The sequence below is a fragment of the Brienomyrus brachyistius genome, chromosome 11 (genome assembly GCF_023856365.1).
Source record: "Brienomyrus brachyistius isolate T26 chromosome 11, BBRACH_0.4, whole genome shotgun sequence".
Classification (NCBI taxonomy): domain Eukaryota; kingdom Metazoa; phylum Chordata; class Actinopteri; order Osteoglossiformes; family Mormyridae; genus Brienomyrus; species Brienomyrus brachyistius.
In genome coordinates this window covers 6,671,457-6,695,323 of record NC_064543.1, presented here as the reverse complement: position 1 = coordinate 6,695,323, position 23,867 = coordinate 6,671,457, and the positions used below count along the sequence as shown (strand labels likewise).

Here is a 23,867-nt window from a genome sequence, read left to right as displayed (position 1 = left end):
AAACATTTTTTGTGGGAAACCTGCACTCAGCATTCAAAAATAATAGCTCATCTCTGCCGGTAAATGATTTGTGCAGCAATAGAGAGCCACAGAAATAATTCCCCCACATCTCTGCAAGATGACCTCAAATTCTCCAATCCTCTTACTGTGCCTCACATGGACAGGCTAAGGAATGGAAGGCATGCTACACATCCGTCCATCCATCCATCCATCCGTCCGTCCATCCATCCATCCATCCATCTATCCACTGTCAGGGACATCATGACTCTACAATCTATCCTGGGAAAAAGCAGAGGGCCCTAGTTCCTCTCTGGACATCCAGTTTAGAAGCTGCTTCAATGTCAAACTTCTGCACCAATTTGCACAATTTTCTCCGCCAATCAGATTCTCTGTCTTAATGTCATGTCTGTACGTCTTAATATTTGCCATTTAATATGCTATTTATTACTTCTTTTTTTTTTTGCACTACAACCAACGAGACCGATAGTAATTCAACCAACAGGCACGAATCCCACCCGTCATATATGACAAACTGACAGTAAATATAGCCTGACCTTGTCTTGACTTTGGAAAGCAGAGAACTTAAAGAAATCCCATATAAATATTGTGAGCGCATGCAAACCCGTCACACACAAAGCTGGGGACGGGAATCGAACCCACAACCCTGGAGGCTACAGCGCCACCCACTGAGCCACCCACATAATACAGAATAAAATCCAACTTAAAGCAGAAGAACAAGAAGAAAAAACAAACTGATCCCACAAAGTGAGAAATCTCAGTTTGCAGCGTCCGTATGAGATCAGCTCCGGTGACATGCTGAACAGCCATGGGCGCTTGCCTGCAGTCCTGGCGTGGGTTGGCCACGTAGCCCGGGAAGGCGCCCTCGGTGATGTCCCGGCACATGCGGCTGTCGCGGTCAGAGGGCAGCAGGGTTCCCGCCTTCACCAACAGCCCCAGGCAGTGGTCGAAGGTGTTCCTCTCCTCCGGACCGTCCTCCGTGAAGAAGCAATGGCCCAGGGCGTCATAGCCCACCACGTCCTGCACCTGCAGGCGACACAGAACCAGTGCGGCTGCGAGTCAGCGGGGGAGGGGCACAGACGTGGGTTTACACACTCGTTCTAGCGAAGAAAATCGGCCCCATGGGGGATATTAATCCATTTAGTCAGATCACCGCGGTCGGCTTCCCAGCAGCCGACTACACTGTTGGCCGATCTGAGGTGGGCAGAGATAAACACCCCAACGAACACACACTGAATCTCGCACACACTGAATTCTCATTGGCAATCGCTGCTGCTTGCCTCATAGATGGAACATCTTATCAGAAGCAGTAAAGCTCGAATCCTGTCTGAGGAATTCGACTTGAGGTGCTCAGCGTCAGTTTCCATCCCAAGCCATGACATCTGACCCGTAAAAAGTGGGCGGAGCACTGGGATGACAGACGCCGGCCCCGGATTCGAGGTCGTGCGCATGCGTTTGCAGTTTGCCTGATGGAGCTTCTGCCTCGCCCAGACAAACTGATACTTTAGCCCTTGTGACACGACCGGAAGTGGCTGCCACCAGTCGTGCGAAGCGCTTCGCGGGACATGGCAGGGTACACTCACCAGCAACCCGTTGGTGCCGTGCACGGTGACGCAGCGGGAGAAGGTGTGGTGAATGGACAGGTCACGCACATAGGTGGGTGGGTCGTAGCCTCCACGCTGGTCCACGTCACCGTTCATGTGGAAGTGCACGGGGTAGTGCCCCATAGACTGCTGGCCCATGTGCTGGAGCTCCACCCCCTCCACGTGCACCGCCCGGAATCCGCGCTCCACCTGCGGACACACCGCAGGAGTGCGTCACCACACTGCCCCCTGGTGACACTCCAAGAGCCCCACGCCTCTTGCTGCTGAAGACAAGCATTAATAATTTATGGCCTCGCTGGGAACAACTGGATCAGAACCTGCCCCCGGAGAATCTGCAGAGTCTTTTACAACAGATACTTGGCTGCTGACAGATAGTCCTGTTTTCCAATTTGCCTGTGAGGTCTTTAACTGATCCAGACCTAATAAATCTCCCTGTTTCAGCACGGGCTAATGAAACGAGGACAAACAAACACACGCACAGGGATCCCGTCATGGTGTTGGTGCAGACACTCCGTCCCGGGGCCCCTGGGCCCTATAGCCTTTCGGAAACGTCACCACCGGCATTTTACCGTCCTACAGCCGCCCAGTCCGATTCGAGACCGTTTTAGTTCATATCGTTATGCATCTCCTATACTGATTCTTTCGCCGGCATCCACACACTGAATGTTTTAAATCACGTAGAAATGGGGTATGTTTCGAATCACAGCGCATTGCGACAGGATTGCAAATACATCCAAGATCCCCCCCAAAGCGTAATTACTGAGACGCATAAACAACGGCCTACTGGATCACACGTTTATCACCTACACATCACTGTCGGCCCCCCCTCTACTGAAAGCCAGATGTAGCGGGCCGGTCCTGACCCAGAGCCCCCCAAACCTGGCTGCCTGACCTACCTTAAGGTGTCCGCCGAACGTGTCGAAGCTGAAGAACTTGCAGGCCTCGCTGCCGTAGCAGTGGGGCTCCATCTCGCCCCGGATCTGGACGTTCCTGCTGAGAAGACCCACCTCCGCTCTCATGTCCACCCCGTCCACCGTCTCGCCCATGTGCAGGTGAGCTGCCTTCCCTGCAAGACATCACAAACATGGAGGTAACCAATGGCTGGTGAGCTAAACCAGTAATAAGACCAGTTATACCTGAAAATCTCACCCGCTGCAAGTATGACTTTACATGATATACTCAGTGACTGATGTCCCTGTTTTCCAGCATGTACCGCAGATCTGATTTTATACCTAATTTTTTTGTTTAGTAATTAAAATCCACTAGTGCATATCCCAGATCTAGTATTATATGAGCCTTACGATATTCGGTGATTATGCATATATGCAACTGGTACGCAAGTCCGGCTACGTGCGGAAAGCGGTTCCTGTAACGACACAAATGTATATAAAATACCTACGTTTTTGCGCTGATAGGACAAGAAATCAAGGTTAAAATGCATGGCAATTTCTTGTCATATCCAGTGTTGCCAACTTTTTAAATTAGATTTTAAATTCGAGGCAAGTCTGTAAACGCATTTACATGTATGTAACAGTTTTATTACCTTGTAAATAGTCTCTAGGGTTTGCAAAATATCCAACCGCTTTTGATACAGCTAGGTTTAGGCTTATAATAGAATAATACAGATGTGTCGTATGATTTCTGGCATGAGCGTTACGCCAGATGCTTGAGTTTGCAGCCATGCATTTCCGTTGTTTCCGCTACTGATCGCTGCACGTATCGTTGTTAAAGGTGACTGTGTACTTATATACGTCCCTGGCTATAACTAATGTTATAACGTGTGTAATAAAGCAAAATATCAGATTATTTCATCCGAGCCCAGATAAATCGTCAGGGGTTCCCAGTTTCGGTGTCGATGCCCAACGCCGGGGCCAGGCGCGCTCCCGGCTGCGCGTTCACGGCTGATGATCACGGTTTCGTTCCGGTAACCGGGTCCCTGAAGCGCTGACACGCCTCGACGGCACCAGGACGGCGGCACGCTCGGAATAAATGAGCTGCTTTGAAGATCGATGATTAAAACAATCCCGCCAGTCTTGGGATGGAGAGTTTTGTCGCGGCAGGTCAAACGGTCCTATGCCCCCCACCCTTTCAGCCCATAATCGGCGCCGGGACGAGCACCCTTCGGGGGGAAATACCGCGTCGCAGAAGCGCTGCAATCCTGCCTTGATCCGTCTTACAGATTCACTTCACGTTAATTACAAATAATTCAAGAAACGCAACGCTTCGGATCAAGGTTAATTTATATTTCAATTATTCATAGTTTGGGCTGCCGTATGGCTGATGAATGGATTGATGCTTTGCTTAAAACGGAAACAGGGGCTGTTTTTCTTATTTTTCCTGCGGTTTTCTCCCGGTTTCCATCATTTGTCAGTAGACAGGTGCCCGAGTTACCCCAGTCCTCAGAACTGAAGCCGTTTCACGCTGCTGTGTGTCACCGCTTTACCTGCGGGGACTGAGCCATTCGCCCTGACCCATCCATAGGTGCCCGGCTTCTGGTATTTAAAGTGCTTTTTTTTCTATGGGTGACATTTTTTATCATGAACATGTACTGTGAATTGAAGAATGCACGAGGCACGTGTAAAAAACGGGGTTGATTAAATCTGATGTTCGCTTTGTGTAATGCAGCTTTGAACAGCAGGTGGCGCGGTTAAAGGGAATGATCGTACACCTTCAGCCGGCTGCAAACCCCACGGGAGAACCTGCTCTAGTTCCCTCGAGAAGAAGGACTTAACCTAGATAGCTAAGACAATATTATCGGACTATAAAACAGAGTGAGGAGAATCTGTGATTTGGGTAAATGTGTCAGTGTACAACAGCAAATTTGTACTTTGAAAATCAAACCAATCGTCATTTTGTGGATGTGTTTGTAATTATTACACATTTCCCCAGAATGTGACTTTAGAATGTGCCCATAGAAATGATATGTAAACAAACTGTGTGTGTGTGTGTGTGTGTGTGTAGGGGGGGGGTGAATTCCACAAATATAGCCTGGAAAAGCAGAACCATTAAACACAGGTTCTCCTCACACACACTATTTGTGTTTCAGACTGATCTATATGTTCAATACATAAACATACTCAATACGATATGATCCCATCCGAAATAAATCGCACTACTAACACCGCATGGGCCATCATTATTTTACACAAACGGCAGAAAGTAGAACCTGATTCAGGCGTGTGTCAGGCTGAGGAGGATCCTGCACGCACGGGATCTTCTGAAAAGCTGGGCTGATACACCTCATCACAAGGGCCCTGATTCGCCATCAAGAAACATGCACATTCCTCAGGAAGCTAATCACTGTAGCGGCAAGGCGATCACTTCTGACAGGCCGTTCCTAGGGAGACTGGCAACCGAAGTCGTCATCCTCCATTTAAATGATGACATCCCCCGGAGCAGAAATCTTCTGAGGCATAATATTAAAATTCTAAATCGGGCAGTGATATTACAGCCCACGGTCCATGTGACCATCCGGCAGCATTCATGGAGGCCTCACCCCAGTCCTGCGAGAGGCTAGTCTGGCCGTGCGGTGGATGGATGGTTCTCTAACCCTAACCCCACACGAGCACCTCGCCTGCCCAGTTATTCCTCCGTATGAGACCTGACCCGCGTAAACGTGAACCGCTAGTGAGATGGCGTCCGAGGCTCATCTGGAACATGCTGGGGAGGAAAGCTGCTCTTGATCACTTTCTCGGCCCGCTAACCCTGCAGCCGAGGATTCCCTCTCCCCATGGTGTTTCGTCCCATCGTCACAACTCCTACTTTCACGGCGCAATTCACCATTCCGGTGCAGGTGAGGGCCATACACTTATACCAATTTGTACCTCTGCTTGTCACTGGGGCTGTACCCTCAAGGGTCTGCCAATTGTACCCTAGCTGTAGGCAAATGTACCTTATCAGATACAGAGATGGACTATGAGGAATATTTTTGTGCCATTAGGGGTACACTAACATTGTACCTTGAGGATGTTCCTCAGAGTCCATCTTCATACCTTAAAAGGTACATTTACCGCCTGCTAGGGTACAATTAGCAGATCTTTGCTTGTCACTGGCGCTGTACCCTCAAAGGTACAGTTCGGTACTCTTTTTATTTTTACTATTAGTGTTGAGCTGGGGAGTGTGGGCAGGGGCGTCACATTAACCTCCCTCCACCTCTTCCCCCCAAAGAGGATTCCTAATCGCAAACCGGGGGAGATACTGACGCCAATACGGGACCAGGAGGCATGGATTAAATTTGGGTCTGAAGAATTAAAAGCGCAGTCGCCCGCCCCCGAAATGGTAAACCCTCAGTCAAGCGTAAACCTGCTGCCCGCGATTACAGACTTTAAGACCAACCGGCCACAAGTGGAAACGAGGGGTACGGGTCCTCAGGTGAGACGTGTCATTTCAGACAGCAGACAGGGTCCCGGCCTTTAAGATGCCCTCAGTCACGTTCCTCTCCCTCTAAAACGGTAGGAATTTGAATGTTTATCACAGGCGGGTGGATCTCCAGGAAATCCTGGCAAGACCTTAGAGAAGATGCAGAGGAGTGAGATACGAGCTGCATTTTGTTTGTCTGCTGAAAAATGCCATCGCTGCTTCCATTTCATGGTGCTCAGATCCCTGATAAGCCCAAGAGAAGGATTTCTCAGTCTTTAGGAGACAATCCATGAAGTGACACCAACAATATTAATCAGGCCCAAGCAGCCATGTCGTGTCTTAATTATGAGTTGTTAAGGTGATACGCACCTACATCTCAGTATTCAGTATTACAATATTTTTTAAAAAAATCACCCAAATCTCTCTTCTCAGCTTATTTTGCACACATCACAATATAAAGCCAATAGACTAGAATCATCAAGGCATGAATTATTTAAAATAGGTACAGATATTTACTTTTCACCAGGACATCTTATTTCATTCACTGTAGGGTTTCTCACCAACTGCCAGCCAGTGAATTTTTAAAACCCTTTGTGTTTACGCAGCCCCCCACTGTTACGGTGGAGTCTAATTCTGCCCATGAGTCCTATAATTAACTCCCACCCCCCGCTGTGGGAAATTGTTTTCATTATATGTATTGGATGCCCCCTCCCACCTGTACTTACTACTGGGAGAATAAGGATGGAATACATGCGTAACAACCCAAATCTGCCAGCAGGGGGCGTGTGCTGTGTGCTGATAGTCTCACACCAGCCACACAGGCAAAAGGTGAACCGGTGGGCCGACGGTAACCCACTCCGATGGGCAGAGTGTAACAACAGGCACCTGGCTAATCTGATTTACAGAGATGGAAAAAAAATCAATATTTCTTTAGAGAAATACCTAAGAACTCAAAGGAGGCTTTCATGGGGGTGTGGTTGTTTTCACAAGATACACAATAATGGCAATATTGCATCAATCGCCCGTAACATCAAAAGGCAGAAATAATGGGTGACTGACCGTTTACGCTTAGTCTCTTGTTCGGCTGCACAATACATTTATACAGCTAAATATGAACAGCATTTGACAGGATGGGGACATTGCTTCCTTTTACTACACCAGGGCTGCCCAGTCCTGCCCCTGGAGAGCCACCACCCTGCAGAGCTTAGGTACGGCCCTCATTTAACACACCTGATACACATAATAAGGCCCTTCACTTATATCTCAGTATAAGAGTCAGTTATGTTGAAGCTGAGTTGGTTGATATTATTGAAGGGCCTGATTATGTGAATCAGGTGGGTTAAAGCTCTGCAGGGTGGTGGATCTCCAGAACCAGGCTTGGGCAGTCGTGTGCTACATCCATGGTCCCTTCAGAAGATCTAACTGCGGTTTGAGATCAAGGGAAACTAATCTGCTTTTTGGAGAAGGGGAGATGATGCTTACAATGTTAAAATAACACACTGTAACCTAAACCCCATAATTCTAATTACCTATTATTATAAAGAAATCACTGTGCACATGCAGACCGGGGGTGGGGCAGACCAAGACATTCCACCTCTGACGGGCTTACTGTCAGCTGACCTGACGGATATCTACCCACAGTCAGGCCAGCATGGAGTGGGACTGAGCTCGACAGAAAGTGAGAATTTAATAAATCCGCCAAGCTACCAATGTAGAATCCAGACTTCCTCGATCACACTGAGCTGAACTCCACTGCCTCCCTGTACGCCAAAGTCTTTCATTGGCACACGGAGGTTTTTAAAGTTATGCAACAGTTGCAGAAGTATTACTTTATGTGTGGATGCGGTCAGGCAGAATGTACTGCCTCTCGGCAAATTCGAGAGCCCTCACCTGCCTGCTGTGTTGCAGCTCACAGTTACACAAACCGCACCCCCGCCCCCCCTCCCCCCCCCCCCCCCCACACCCCCTTAGCCGAAGCTGACTCCCGAATTAATCCTGCAGAGCCTCTGGGTTCGAATAACACGTGGTGACCCGTAAACCGAGTTCAGCTGCGTATCACGGACTAACCTACTTTCCGAGCCCCGTGAGGGTTCTGAAAACCGTGGAGAACCCAGAGGAACACCGGCTTCCAGAACCACGCTTCAAAAAGGGAGCGACACCACGGAGCATCGATAAAAAGGAACAAATACCAGACATGGGAATTTAAACCAAATAATTTCAATCAAAAGCACAAGGGGGGAAAGTCCTTTCTTAGCGATTTGGTGAGGCGTACAAACCCATTCGCAAAAGGCTTCCAAACATCAGATTCCCCCAGGAATTGGTTCCTGTACCAGCATGGGGCGGGGGGGGGAGTGAAGCCCCTGGCTGGACAGAAACATATGGGAGTGACCTTGAAAAATACACCATCGCTTTCCCTCAAGCGGTCAGGAGACTCCCTCTGGCTGGAGACAGTAACCTTCATGCAATCAAGCCTTTTTTTTCCAAATGTATCTTAGGAAGCCCTGGGAGGCGCAGAGGCAGTCACCACCCAGCCGGAAGCCCCTGGTGATTCCCCACAGCTCCAGCACTCCGGGTTACCCAGCAAAAAAACAAACGCGAATGAAACACAATATTTGTATGAACTGCAGGCTATCAGCTCTCAGTTCCATCTTGATGCTTAGCATCAGGATTGATTTATTCCTCACATTCACGTTCTTCTTCGGTTACACTGAATATCCAGATAGGCAGGGGGGACACGCCCCTTATGAGAAAATTAAGGTTCTGAAAAAAATCACCAGTAACCATGAATGCTGATGGGCCCAAAGATGGAAAACGAGACTCAGGCTTCGAAAGACACCGTATGTAGGCATAATACGCTCACCGAAGTATAATATGGAGATGGTGGCAGTGTTGCGCTCTCATTGTGTACTGGAGTCCAGTCTCTGAAACGCTAAGAAAACACCCTTCGCCGATCAATAGCATGTGCTGACCTTGGACCTTGACCTGGTTGGGCGCGCAGGCAGGACAAGGGAGGACTTGAAACTCCTCGGCCTGATGCATGGAGTAGTCCGTGCTGGATACCACCACCGTGTCCCCAGCTCTCCAGCTGCTGCCGTCCTCCGCCAGCTCCAGGATGCTGGTGTTGGAGTGTGTGTCGATGGTGATAGTAGCCTGTGGCCTCACTGCAAGCACACACACACACACACACACGCGCACACACACACACAGGACAGTGCCGGTGAGTGGGTGGGGGTGTCCGTGACCCCGTCCTGTTCCTGCTGTATCTCGCGCTGACGACAGTGCGCTTGTTTACACTTACAAACTCGGACGTAAAACCGTAAAATTGCCACATCTAATCAAAGAAAACAAGGAAAACGTCAACGGTGAAAATAAACAACACTTCAAATACGCAGCAATAACTGGTGCCTTCGAATAAACTGCTGTCGTCTGACGATAATGCCTGTATCAATTATGAGGTATGTAATGGACTGTAATGAGAATCCGGAACTCTCTGAGAAGGGCAAGCAACGGGTCAACCTAGCCTATCTAGGCCTCATGAGAAATGAGGTCACCTTGCTTGTAGTGGGGGGACCGCAGTACAGTAAAAATACAGTGGTAGCCGTGAAGGTCGCAGTCAGCATCACGAAAAACAAAAGCTGAGAAATAAACATGCGTGCGGTTAATGTGAACCTCGAAACTCCTGACAGATCTGATTAACGGCACCGCAAATCTCAGCTCGGAGGGGGAAAAAAAACAAGCCGTGCCTGTCCTTGGCTTCCGCAACAGTGTGTTACCTGATCTTATCGCTTCCCTGAAACCCAATAAAAACTTATCTGTGTCAAAAGCTACAAATATACATTTCAGCTGTGTACAGAATTTCCCTCTTCCTGGTGCCACCTAGCAGAACTATGTGAGGTCACCTTGTAGGTAAGGGGAAATCAGTGGGGTAGGTACCATCACAGGTGGAAGGTTCTGGTCCAGTAAAGTACAAATCCAGACCAAGACTTTATTTCAACCAACCAGCTAAGTATAAAGAGTCATAGTCACGGAGGACTCAGCTGGTTGGTTGAAACAGAACCTTGGTCTGGATTTGTACTCTCTGTAGCTGAACTGTCCATGACTGGGTACCATTGTTTAAAGAGAATCCTCATCCACAAACCTGTTCCTCTGCCTAAGTACCTGTGAATTAATTTGTGCGATTCCTAAAGGTCACATGACACAATGAGCACAGACAATCCAGCTTCCTGCCTCTGCCCCAGACAATAAATCAAGCTGCCTCTAGAGGCGGCAAAACGCAAATCCAGACCAAGATTTTGTTTCAACCAACCAATTGAGCATAAAGAGTCACAGTCACAGAGGACTCAGCTGGTTAGTTGAAACAAAACCTTGGTCTGGATTGGTATTTTCTGGACCTGAACTTTCCACCTCTGCCTGCCTTTGCCCCATCAATCATGTTGGCCGTTATCTCGAATGCAGTTGAATGGGTAAAAGTACCATTCTACCAGAGGCAGTCTGATAAGTGATACAGGCTGGGTGCTCACTTGGCATACGTACCGAGTTTCCCACAGAGAAAGCGTACTCTGTAGTCCTGACACATCCCATCTGGCTGATCTTTATTGAGACACGCAAATCCATAGCTCCTGTCAATCTTGTAGAAGATTTCTCCAGTCAGGTTGGAAGGCACCCCATCCTGGGTCTCCACCTTTAGTGAATGAATTCAAAGCATCACATCAGTAGGCTTCCTCGGACCAGCGCATGGTCTGTCCTGTCCTGTTACCCTCTGCAGTCAGCCTGCCTGATCTTCACGGCGGACCATGGCATCACCTGCACGTGTGTGTGAAGAGAGCTCCACGTGCTTTTACTGTTGTTTGGCTCACAAAACAACATGCACCAATTCTCCACATAAGAGTGTATGAGGAAGAATTCCTAAAGGACTCACGTTGGTGTCTGAAGGACCTTGCACATGATGGAAGGTCAACTGAATTTTATATTCAAGGACGTTTTGACCCAGACCTCGATATTCATCTAATGAAATGTGATTGGACAAAATGTCCCGAGGCAATACACATTCTTGTAGAATAATCTCAGCACTGCTGAGCAGCGCGGTGGGCTTTTGTAGAAAGACTGGGCCTCATTGGTCGACACCCACCTCAATGTCCAGGGGACTGTTGCAGGTCCGATCGGGAAAAGCCTTGTGGATGTCAGCCAGTTTCTCCCAGTCCCCAGTTCCCCTCTCGTCGTCCCGGCTGAACCAATCGGTCCACTCGGCCTCTATAGGAGATGCATGGCACGAGCCCCATTTTACCCTCCAAATACAAAATGCTACTGAGATCTACACTCAAAGCTTTACTTCCTCTCAATTTGACCCCTCTTAGTCTAATTGCAAACAATGATTGAAGGGCTTTCTCCCGAACTTTCACTCGTGACGGCAATCACAGAGCACAGCGAAATTACACCGCCTGCCTGGGTTTCATCAAACGCAAACACAGCCGCACAGCACTCAAGATCCCCCCCCTCAGCATCATAAATGACCGTGATAACCTTCAGGAGCAAGGAAAACACAGAAACACTACACCATGGTTATGGGTAGAAATCAAAAGCCTATTTTTCATGAGGAAAACCATAAGAGGACAATTGTTTCTTAGACAGTTATTATATTACTCTTGAACGCCTACTGTCAGCGGCACTGTGAAAAGCTTTGAAATAATAACAGCAAGAGCCCACATCTCTGTGGGTCCCTGAAGCTCTGTGGTTTGCAAACCTGCAGCTGGGGTTACCTTGCATCCACTGACTGGTGGCAGTGATGGTGAAATGGTCACCGTACGCCGACTGGAAGACACGTGAACTTTGAGCTTCGGAAGAAGCCTTGGTGCCTGTTCATTTAAGCACAGTAGTAAGTCAGGGAGAGGATTTATGTTCATGTCATTATTGTCTATAGATGATTTTAGCACTACGCTTAGATAACAACGCTTAAGCACCCTGCTGTTTGTTCACTAGTCCTAACTCTTGCACCATCTAGGTGAAAACTATGCAGTAACCTGAAACGAAGTTTGGACACCTTGGGTACTGCTGGTTTGACTTTGTGTTGAACAAGCGGTTGCTCAGGGAATCCCAAATGAAGCACACTCCCTGCATTGTGAGGGAGCGTCAGTTACGGCACTACGGACATGTGGCACGTCTCCCTGAGTGTGATCCGGCTCACAGGATCCTCATTGGCGACCCGAGCGGCTGGACCAGGCTAAGGTGATGCTACACCTAGCTGCAGCAGAGAGATGGCCATTTTTGGAGGGTGGGACTGCACCGCATGTTGGCTTGGGCGGGGTCACCAGCTGGGATCCCAAGGTGTTTCGTAGTGTGGTGGCCACGGCAACACACTACCAGTGCATGCTCCCCAACCTGACCTGAACTGGTAAAAACTCAACTTTCCAATCACGCTGCTGTCTCTCCCCTAAAAGCTCTCCCTCCTCCTCACATAGATTGATTTAGGAACCTTTTGGTGACACGTGTGGCTCCTTTAACCAGCATGCCATACTTTGCGTACTAGGAAAAGCATGCAGGATCTCACCTTGGTAGATGGCGTGATCTTCCGTGGAGGATGATGAGTCTCCTTTGACTGTAATGAAGGTCCAGGAGTGTCTGTTGAGGGGAAAAAATGGATGAGAGAAAAGGAGGGAAAAATTCCCCTACAGAAACGGTGGCACTTAACGCCTCCACTCTGACATTTGTAGGAAATGTAACTGGCAAAAGAACACAGAAGTTTGACATCAAACTCTTGTCTACCATCTACCGTTGCCTGTTTCTTAGAGGATTAACTGCACGTGACAGTTTGCTTTCCTAAATATATGGCGGAATGGGTAAGTCTCAAATACCAATGTTCCTAAAGCTGAAGCCACAATTACCATTTGTCTGCTAGATCTGTTTACATTTCACACCTGCTTCTGATTACATTAAATCACACTAAAAACACCACTGATTGCTTGTTCACATGCACCCTAACCACACAAGCAAATTATGTGCACGAACTTGTGGATTTTACACCCATAATGCAGTGAGGGACCTGTTACCCAGACATGAAATGGAATTCTAGGCACGAGTGCTATTTATCATTTCAAAACCTTGCAAGTTACAATGTTGCTGGCAGACCATAAACCACACCCTTCCCTCCGTCTGAATTATTTGGCACCAGTGTTGGAACAGAAGGCAGCACTGCGCTTGATGACCCCCACCACGGCATTCCTTTTGGGGTGTGAAGTATTCATGCTGAAATATCTAAACACGACTTTTTAAAAAGTTTTGCTCCATAACTCTAGGCCGCCTGATCAACTCCACCGCTGCGTTCGCTGCCTCGGCTTTCCCCCGCATCCCTTAATAAGGCCGCTTTTTCAGCAGGGCAGTGTTATTAATATCCTACCACACCCCGGATTAAGCCAAACAAACAGCTCCGGACTCTAGCGCCTTCAAAAACTGCGCCGGAGCAGGAATTCCGAACGTAATTATGCCGCATTCCATTCCCAGTGCATAATTGCCTGGCCCTTGTTAGGTGTTCAACATAAGTGTGAATATATGTTAATCCGCCTGGGAAGATCTTGAAGGCATTTCCCTTGCAGTAGCTGCAAGCTGTTCTGGTCCAACATTACTGTCTTATTCCATCCTCTCACACCCTTAATTCTGGAATTTGTTTGGTGCGAGTCGCTGTAGGCTGTCTCCATACACACGGAAACAAAAACCAATACCTCTCAGAGTCCGCAAGACGTGGGCAGCCCAAAAAAGGAAACCTGCAGCAGGCGGCCAGTAGGAGGCGACCCACTCAAGCCCGAGGCTGTGTCCCTGGGGAGCCATATTGTGACGGCTTTGTCTCGAACTGGCCTCGATTGCCGCTCTTGGCAGATACTGGGGCTCTGCAGCGGAGGAATCTTACCGAAAGCCCAGTCGGTGGAAGTGCTGGCTTCCCAGCTTCGTCATGGCCTTCTTCGCCAAGTCCTCCAGGTTATTGGATCCCTCGTCATTCACCACCACAGCCATAATCATGCCGTCGCCCACCGCCTCCACATACTGGGCCAGACGCCGGCTCTCGTCTTTGCTCCTATAAGTGTCAAACCTGAAAAAAACAAACAGGTGAACTTATCAAACGGAGGTAATGGAAAACTACACAGGCACAAAACTGACAGATCCGTGGGCAGAACTCAAACAAAACATTCCTATAAATACTTTGAAAGTTTTCTGCCCGGAACCTTTAAATCCTGAATTTAACCTTTCCAAGGTTTCCTTCAGAAAATGTACATTATTCCTCAGAGAAGCCATCAGCCCAGGATGCATTTATCAATGCTCCACTGTCATACTGTGTCATCCTGCTCCACTGTGGGCAGTGGTGGCTTGATGGTTAGGGACAAGCCCTTGTAATGGAAAGAGTGCAGCTTCGAATCCCCGACCACCACTGAGGTACCCTGAGCAAGGTACCACCCTCCAAGCACTGCTCCCTGGGCGCTGAATTAGCTGCCCCCTGCTATGTCACATATGGGTTAAATGCAGAGGACACATTTCGTTGTTCTGTGCTGTGGTGTGTCAACAATGACAATTAATCACTAAATTCAATCCTGATTTTAGCTCACTGTAGCCCGATGTGTTCCTCCACCTCTACTGTCATAAGATCAAAGAGGATCAGTACTGTTCCAACAGAACGATGGTCTCTGGGGCATGGTCCTCTCCGTCCGGTGAAGAATCATCTTCCCGTTTCACAAACCTGTCGAAGTGGAGCACATCCCCCGTCGTGGGATCGATGACGTGGACGATGACGCCCCTGTTACCCCAGCCTCTCTCAAAATAATAGTTGGTTTCATTCGTCTGTCCTGGATGCAGCGTTCGGTTCAGGAATGTCCAAGCCAGCTTCTTCTCCCCATGGATCTCGAGAGTTCCTCCTGTCACCACCCCGATGTACTTCCGGCCAAAGTAGCTGTGAGCTACGTCGGTGTCATCAGATCTGTCGAATCCAGAAAGATCAAATTCGTAGAGAAACGTACAGTGAGACGCCCACAATCAGAATTAAGCCACTAATCCAGACATCGATTATTCCCAGCCATCTACATACCTTCCATACAGGATGATAGTTAGGTTGCCTTTGTATGGGCAAACTGGGCTCCCAATGTGAAGCTCCCCCTTGTTCCCAATTAGTATGTGTTTCGTCCGTAGAACTATGGGTTGGTTGGTGTCAGCGATCACAAGCTTTCCTACAAGAAAACAGCAGTTCTGGAGACACTGGGACTGATGGTCTTTGTGTTGGGGCCCGTAAATTTCATATTGGCAGGACGATGAGATAAAAACTACTTGCCCTCGGGGAGACATTTTTGTTAGTCATAAATCCTAGCAGAACCCCTCCCAAATCGACATACACATTAAGAAATAAAAACATAAAATCTCACAAACATGGTAGCTGCTTAATTTAGTGGCGATAGAACAATGTCACAGAGAGTTAGCGTCCATGTGCTCATTGGGGTTGGGACATGGAGTCAAGATGGGTGACAGTGAAGGAGCCTGTGAAGTGCTGGGTCGTACATCTTGGGGGGCTGAGCCCAGTGCAGAAGGTGCTCCTCAGCTGAGGCACATCTCAAACTGCTCAGAAGGTACTACAGTCTGGCAACACGGCTGCAAATAAGTCCAGACGGCTCAGACCTGTAACCCAGTCTCCCCTCCTTAAAAATGTGCTCCAATCACTAGCCTTCACCTTGATAACACCCCCCCCCCAGCAAACAGCAGGGAAATAAGGTGTTCCTTTTTGGCCCCACTAAGACAGAGGCCCATGTACCTTGTTCAGAAGTGAAGTCATGTTCCTTATGACCTCTACAGGCAGATTGGACTTGCAGTTGTTCCACCCTCCCTCTCTCTCTCAGTCTCTCTCTCTCACACACACAGATACACACACACACACCCAACCACCAACTCCAGTGTAATACCCATCATTTTTGGGTTGGTGCCTTTAGAGAAATCTCCTTTCATAGTTCCAGAGTGACCCATACCTCCGTCAACGATCTCTATGGAATGCACCGTGGCTGAGGACGTGAGCAGCACCCTCTGACCAGGCCCGATGGTGACGCGGTGGGTCTCCCGGTGCCCAGGGGTCCAGGGATGAAGGCCAGGCTCTCTGTCCGGACAGGCTGCAGCACAAAACACAGCCATCAATTCCCGGTGCCTCCTATGCATCACTGCACTGCGCCATTATTCTTATCTTAAACTGAGTCGGGGTCTTGAATTGAAATGAAGAAAGATGTTAATGAGACAGATTCGCTCTGAAAATAGAGGGGGATTGACATTAACAGCACTTGCACTGATTGCTGAAAGATACACCCTGACACACACACATACACACACACGCAGCCTTTGGTGAGTTTAGAATGAACCATCGCTGCTTAACTCATTTATTTCCTTTATTTAAAAGAAAAAAAAACAACATGAAGACTCCACAAACTCCGACAGGTAAGTCAAGGATAGAGAAGATTTTGTTTAAATCATACATATATAAATGAACTATTAATAAAAGTCTTCCAGCAGGCCTGGGAACGTCAGGAGGGATTGTGATGTCAACTTGACATGGATTCTTAATCCTCATCGATCTTCCATGAAACATCTCTCTGTGCCGTGAACTTAATGAATGTTAAAAATAGAAGAGAAACAAAAATAACAACAGCCTGACAGGAATAACAGCACCGTGTCGGCTCTCTCCATAACACATGCTGCCCCAGAGCTGAGCCAAAGTAAGTGCACCTCTAATACTGCGAAAGCAGCCCTCCAATCCAGGCATGTAATCCTATTAAAACAGGGAGCCTCTACGTAAGATTACCAGGCATTAGCATAAACATCAGCAGCTAATGATTTTTTTTAATACTTTATCTGGGGGGGGGGGGGGCATATGCATTTCATCTTATACAGTAGGTTTAATTTTTGCTGTCGTGTAGCTTGTTCATGCCTCTGGAAACAATTATTTGAAGGAACAGGTCCTACAAGCCTCGTTCCCAGATGCCCTTTAAAAATACTGGAATGAAAAGTGAACCAAACCAGAATTCTCCGCATTTAAATGCATCTATAAATAACTGAATTGCCTGCTGCTGGGACCCGTGCCCTCGCGTTCCAATGGAATCATTGTGAGGGCAGGTTCTGCGGGAGCGGATGCAGTCAGGATGGAGCGCCGCCGGACCCAGAGCCGACCCATTCTCCTGCTATAGGGCTTATCCACGCTGGAAGGCTCAGGCAAAGCATAAATAAGCCATGAGGATTAATGGCAGCTAGAGGATGCCTCCCCTTCCCCTCCGTGCCTGCAATCCAAGCCGTGTTTCACAGTGATAAATTAACACATTCCCTCCTACTCAGTTAAATCTACGCAGGCTTATCACAGCAGTGGCCTGGGCAGGACCACTAAGCATGTCACGCCAACCTGAAGCTCGCGCTAATCCAGCCCGGTTTAAATGACGAATACATGGGTGCAAGTATACGGCTTGTGGTTACTCCACCACACATGGATGGTAGAGGTACCATGTAGAAGAAATGATTACAGTACCAGTCAAAAGTTTGGACACACGAACCCATAGACAGGTTTATTTGTCTTAATCTCTACTCTAAAGACATCATAACTATATAATAACATGTATGGATTATGCATTGACCAGAAAAGTGTGAGTTGCCAGTTCAAATCCCACGGTCAGCAGAGTGATGCCACCATCGGATCTCTGAGCAAGACCCTTAACCCCAATCGCTCCAGGGCCTGACTGACCCTACTGTCCCTCCACACCAGTCTACTGAGGTGGCCTCCTGGGACGCTTTCCCAGCTGTCCTGAAGGAGCTCCCACATACAGACTGGACACTCACTGGCCGCTTCTCCTTCACTCTCGGGTCAAACTGCCCCAAAACCATTTCTGCTGTGTTTAGGTCAGGTGACCAGATCACATGATGTGACACTGTCACTCTCCTTTGTAGGTGGCTTGGCGATTGTAAACTTTTCACTGGTACTGTAAAAGTATTCTTGAAATATAAAGCATTTCAAATGCGATTTACCTAGACCTTTTCTCTGCAGAAGGTAAATAATGTGTGCATTAAACATTTTCTGTCATTTTCCGTAAGCACTTATTCAGGAATCATCGTAATTTCGCCAAAATTTCATCTCACGCATCCTGGTACATATCTGCCCTTCTCAGTGACAGAAGAACAATCGTCCAGCTGTGTAAATGCTGATGTGGATCGACGGCTTACACTGTCAGCAAAAGAGCACGGTACTGGAACAGTTTTGCTCCCCAGCCTCCAGACAACATTCGCGTACCCCCCAACAAAATGTTCCTCAGAGTCCATTTCTGTACCTTAGACTAAAAGGTACATTTACCTACAGCTAGCATAGTGGATGCAGCCCCAGTGACAACTAACTGTACCCTCAAAGGTTTTGACAATGTGTAGAAAGGTGTGCTAGCAGTTTGGTGATTCCATGGCATCGCAGCCTCCGAAAAAGGCGGCTGTCTGAACCGTGAAATTCCAGGTCAGTGGAATAGAACCACTTGTTGTTGAGATGTTGCATGCAAACACAGCACATTCGCAATACGCCAACGCCCCATCATTACTGCTGGAACCCAAAGCCGCGCCGGGGATCCTGCCTGCAGCTGAATCAGCAGCTCACGCAAATGCAGAAAGCAGTACTTTACTCGGAATAATTGTCTCTGAGGTGCCATGGGGGTCTCCTGTGACTCACCCGCTCGGATGCTGGGAAACAACAGCAGAACAACGAAGATCCTCATTTTCAGGTGGCTTCAGCTGGTTCGTCTTTTGAGTTGCAAGGCACCTGGAAAGAAAGAATTCTTTAGTTTATACGAGGGCAACGGGCGGCAGCCTAAAACAGCCGGTCGTGAGCCGATTGAAGAACAAACAACCCATAATGACTGCCGGGTCCGTGTCCCTTCGGGAAAGCGAGATAAACATTCATGCTAGGACCGTGTCACCTCGAGTCGTTAAGATCTCCAAAGTTTCTCGGCTAGTTTGATCTTGAAAGAGGTTTTTTTGTGAGAGCATTTCCACCCTGACCTCCAAGGATGAAAGAACTCTGGATAGGAAAACACAAGTCATCTCGCTCTGACAGAGTCCTTCGGCGCTAACGAGAGTAGGGCCGAACGAGGGCATCGGTAATGGAGTCGGCGGTCAGTCTGACCTGCGGCCCCTGCTGGTCGTTTTCAGGACGGTGGTGCTGATGAGAGCGACGGAAGGAGGGTTTCAGACACCGATAGTGACAAACACGCATGTGTATGCGATTGTGTGCGTGTCTGCACGCGTGCGTGCATGTGTGTGTGTGTGTGTGTGTGTGTGTCTACGCTCATTCCCTTGACAACGCTGGTCCAATTAATGGAAAATATTTGCTATTTATACTGATGCTTTCCTCCAGAATCAATGAGGTACGAAGTTACTGCATGCCATCATTTCACTAACAGTTTTGAATTGATTGCTCAGAGTGAGTAATTAAGGACAGGCCTCCTGTGAATGCAGGCCGGCCGCCTGTGGCCAGGTTTAACCGGTTTAGTGTCTGTGTCGTCAGCCTCCCCCTGCTGATTGCCCAGAAGCCCTGAAGTCAGGAACACACATCATTACGCTGCCCGGGTCAGCTGTGTCAGTACTGAGCGGTCATAGCTAACCAGCTCACAGCTTGTGCTGACACGCTGCTGAGGGGCCCTCAGACTCCGTGCTGGGGGCAGCTGCCTCCAGGCCTGGGGGTGGGGGGGCAGCCCCGAGGGCTTCAGCACTAACCTGTCAATTATCACCCAATATTTACGTCATATGACTCGACTTGTGCATCCAGGCGAAGGAGACGGAGAGCAGCGCCTCCTGTCTGCAGACACGGGCGATGTGGCATGCCTACCCTTGTTAGCGGCCCGGTGTCAGGTAAAGCCACTGACCCATGCCACGGGTAGCGTGGATCTTATCAAGCACCTGCCAACCCTGTCAAAAACATCTGATTCTCCCCCATTAAAAGCAGAGTACAAACCGCGACTTCATTATCCAGCTATTACCATGGCAACATCACTGGGAGCAATTCCGTGGAGAGCCGCACGGTACGGAAGTGCTGGGAAGGCACCTGCAGGCAGACCAGCCTGGAGGGGGTGCGGGTGTTAGTGGGTGGGTGTTCGTGTTAATGACACAGACAGGGGCGTGTCTGGGGCTCTGGGCGCCTGCGGCTGCCGAAAGCCAGTGCTCTGGATCTCGGCCAGGACCCCCGTGACCCAGGAGGACGCAGTCACCTCAGGCGAGGGAAGAGATGGTGCACACACAGCTGCGGCCAGCACCATATTATGTCCCTCAGCGGGCCGCTGCCTCGGCCCCCTACTGGCCAGTTTGTGGGCCTGCAACCTAAGTATTCATGGTATCCAAAAGTGACCAGACGCGGTCAGGCGACCGGCGTGTTATGATTTCCGTCATGATGGCCATTTAAAAGCGACACGAGCCGTAATTCCCTTTTCTTTAATGAGAAGAAGGAAAACCCCAAGACCGTTAAATGTACTTCCTTGAAGTTACATAACAAAAAGCAGCACATCCCAGATGACAGACTCCAGAAATATGCAAAGTATAACAAAAAGAATAAATGAGGCCTGAAATGTGCCGTTCAAAGGCGGCACCTGGCCCGGTTTTATCAGCACATCAAAGCCGGCGCTCGGTGTCGGTCTCGCTGACGTCAGCTTCTGCATCATTAATGGGCCTGATTGGTATTGTGCCCGTTAGCAATTTAAATCACTTTAATCTGAGACTGGGCCACTGGGCTGTCCACATAACCACCCCCCCATGCACATGAGGGCCTCCTCTCTACATAGCTAGGAGCGTTCCCCCTCCCCCACCCCCCCATCGGGCAGGACGAGGAGGGCGGGTTGCCGTGGACGCAAGTCCGTGTGATAGCCGCTTTCACAATGCATTACATCACTTTTCCGGAGATGGATGGAATCGGCTCCAAAGGATCCGGGGGCGATAAAAGCAGCTAGGAGGTTCCCCCGGTTCCCCCGGTTCCCCCTGGTATCTGTCTGAGAACTCCGGAGAACGCTGGGCCTGGATGCCGCTGGAATGCTCGTGCGATTGTGGGGAGATAACACACCCCATGCTTATCCGCTCAGGACGCCACGCTGCACAGAAACAGAGAGCAGATATGTACACAAAGGCTCCGCCCAGACGGACATCGCGGACCGGAGGCCTGTTCCCATCTGAAAGACCCTGAATCTGCTATTTTCAGAGCGTTTCAACTGGCAGCTCACAAACAGTGTCCGCGCCGTCGCGCGATTTATACGGAAAATCGACGTTAAAGTGGGGAGAAGCTGAACAGCCTCTAGGGTGCCGCGAAAGCGGAAATGTTGATAATGATAAGGGGCTGGGACATATATAAAAATATTTACGTATTCTTATCACTCCCTGTTATATGCTCCCAGTGCATCGAACTGGCTCACAGACAGTAACTTCTCCAGAGGCTTCTCCGCTGCCAAATTGACACAACCAGCACCGTGTTCCAAATATAAGCAAGTATATAAATAAACCAAAAATCACCCTTAAGGTTCATTCAGCCATTAGTCACAAATTCGACAGAATATCGCATTATGAAAGTCAGAGACGTTTCAGTATCCCAAGGACACCGCACTATGGAATGCAAACTGCAATAACTGAAACCATTTTTATGCGTGACTGCGCGACAGCTGTGCTCCAGAATTTTCTGCTTCTCGCTTATTCACTGAAGCAGTGCTTTCAACATCCAGTAATTCACTCCAGAATATATTTATATATATACACACACACTATATATATATATATATAGATAGATACACACACATATATATATAAATTACAGCAGTCTTAAGCGATATCAATACTACGAGATCACGAAGGCTTCTTCTGTTGCTGAGCATTACTAATTCAGTTGACCAGTTAGATTATACTTTGAAACATAAGCTAACCCGTGACTGACTTGGTCTCCAGACTTCATTACAGCATGACCTCCAGAGGCTCCCGACTCCCCTGTAACGCGATGCGGACGTCTTCCTGTTACTGGCCGGCTTCCACGCTCGGCCGCGACGTTCACACCGACGGCTCCTGTACGCCGCTGCCCTGGAATTCACGAGCATCTGGGACTTGATCACACATCAGCTTGCATCCTGACAAACAGCCTCCGGAAAAAAGGGGCTTTTACCGAAATGTCATCAGCTCTGAGATGCTAGTGGGGAAACCCTGTGACCTCATACCGGCAGACTTAGGGTGGCTGGTCCTGCCCGCAGCTCTGCACGTGGGGTTTCCAGATTCTGCCTGCATCTGCACATATTTCCTCCAGTAGCCTTTGTTTTCTCCAACGGATCAAAAAGATGCTGCTACGTCAACTGCTGCGCATGAGTCATTCACTATGTGTGAGTGTGTGGTCCGTGATGGACCACCATCTCATTCAGACACCTCGCACTTTAAGCCCAGTGCATTCTGGGACAGGCTCCAGGTCCACCCTGACACTGTACTGGATAAGCAGTTTGGAAAACTGATGGAAAAACAGGATTGCTTGCAAAGTGCTAAAATCCCCACTGCCTCCTACATAGAAGAGCGGAGGAGAACCATCCACGTTCCAGTCTCTTATCCTGGTCGGGATCACATGGAGCCCGGAGCCTCTTCCATGCAGTATACAGGGCCGGGACGCCCTGGGTGAGGTGCCAGTCCATCGCAGGACACACACAGCAGGAAATGCAGAGAAGCCAATTAGCCTGACTGCATGTCTTTGGACCGCAGCAGGAAGCCAACATGCCACCTGGAGAACATGCAAACTCCACACTCACAGAGCAGAGATGAGAATCAAAGCCCAGTCCTGGAGGTGTGAGGCAACAGCCCTACCCACCGACCCCTTGCGGAGAGACATCTCCATTTAATTATGTGTCATTTCACATTGCAATTAGGGGTTTAGTAGGATCTTTGGAAACTATCAAGCATTAACTATCAAGTGCGAGCGAAACACTTGCGTTAATCAAACAGTTCTGCTTCTCCAGAACTTCAAGACAGGCTCGAGGGAGGTTAAAAATAAATTCCCCAAAATTAGCAATAAATAAATAAAATACATAAATATCCAAAGCCATGTGTTAAAATATAAAGAACACCACTGCAGATAAGTGCCAAATGCACACAGTATGTACCACAGAACTTCAAAGCTTTTTTAAGTTTGACTAGGATTTTATTCCATTTTACAATAGACAAAGATGGCTTTAATGCATTGCCAGCAGCTCCTCCCTAACCCTAAGCCTAAACCTAACTCTAAGCCCAAACCTAATTCTAAGCCTAAACCTAACCCTAACCCTAACCTTCGACAAACAGACCACTTTAAATCTCATGTTCAATCTATCAGATGGCATCTGCTGCTCGACCTGGCAGATTGCATGGTGGGTAAGGGGCATGACGCACAGCCTGAATGGCCGTCCGTCCACACACGCCCGACCATACTGAGCCGCTCCATCAGCACACACAGCGGGGGGGGGGGGGGGGGGCACACCAGTGGGGCAAACGACATGCCGGAGGGCCGATGCCCTGCAGGGTCTGTGATTCTAGGATGCACCTCCCACGGTGGGAACTCTTTGGCCATCTGATTCCCTAGATCTGGCCCCTGGGCTCACGCACAGGTACGTATGAAGGCTGCAGGAACACCAAGCGGCCCGGGAGTCATGATTCAGTTCTGCTGGCACCAGTTCTGGTTGGCGTTACTAAGGAGGGCAGCTGCCAAACCAGCTCCTCACTCCCCAAAGCCAGACTTTGAGGGTCATGCGTTTATGGGCCAGTAAAAGCAGCATGAGCGATCTAGAGGAAAACATTGGAGAGAAGGCTGGTCCGTGCTAAAAGTCTGGATGTCTGCCTCGGTTTCGGGCCAAGGCACGAGAAGAGGTCGTCTTTATGAAC

General features: G+C 48.8%; 1 protein-coding gene across 1 annotated transcript in view; it reads right to left on the bottom strand.

Moving 5' to 3' along the window:
* LOC125704141 (cell migration-inducing and hyaluronan-binding protein-like) overlaps nucleotides 1-23,867 on the bottom strand; it is a 57,559-nt gene that overhangs the window by 10,969 nt on the left and 22,723 nt on the right. The window contains exons 3-15 of the mRNA XM_048969478.1: nucleotides 18,682-18,771; nucleotides 15,971-16,108; nucleotides 15,046-15,184; nucleotides 14,701-14,937; nucleotides 13,879-14,058; nucleotides 12,526-12,596; nucleotides 11,738-11,833; nucleotides 11,110-11,231; nucleotides 10,515-10,662; nucleotides 8,951-9,142; nucleotides 2,519-2,688; nucleotides 1,602-1,811; nucleotides 839-1,044 (exon numbers count right to left, since the gene is read on the bottom strand). Coding sequence (XP_048825435.1) covers nucleotides 839-1,044; nucleotides 1,602-1,811; nucleotides 2,519-2,688; nucleotides 8,951-9,142; nucleotides 10,515-10,662; nucleotides 11,110-11,231; nucleotides 11,738-11,833; nucleotides 12,526-12,596; nucleotides 13,879-14,058; nucleotides 14,701-14,937; nucleotides 15,046-15,184; nucleotides 15,971-16,108; nucleotides 18,682-18,727 — 1,955 coding nt within the window. The 5' untranslated portion in view covers nucleotides 18,728-18,771. The remainder of the gene's footprint in view (nucleotides 1-838; nucleotides 1,045-1,601; nucleotides 1,812-2,518; nucleotides 2,689-8,950; nucleotides 9,143-10,514; nucleotides 10,663-11,109; nucleotides 11,232-11,737; nucleotides 11,834-12,525; nucleotides 12,597-13,878; nucleotides 14,059-14,700; nucleotides 14,938-15,045; nucleotides 15,185-15,970; nucleotides 16,109-18,681; nucleotides 18,772-23,867) is intronic.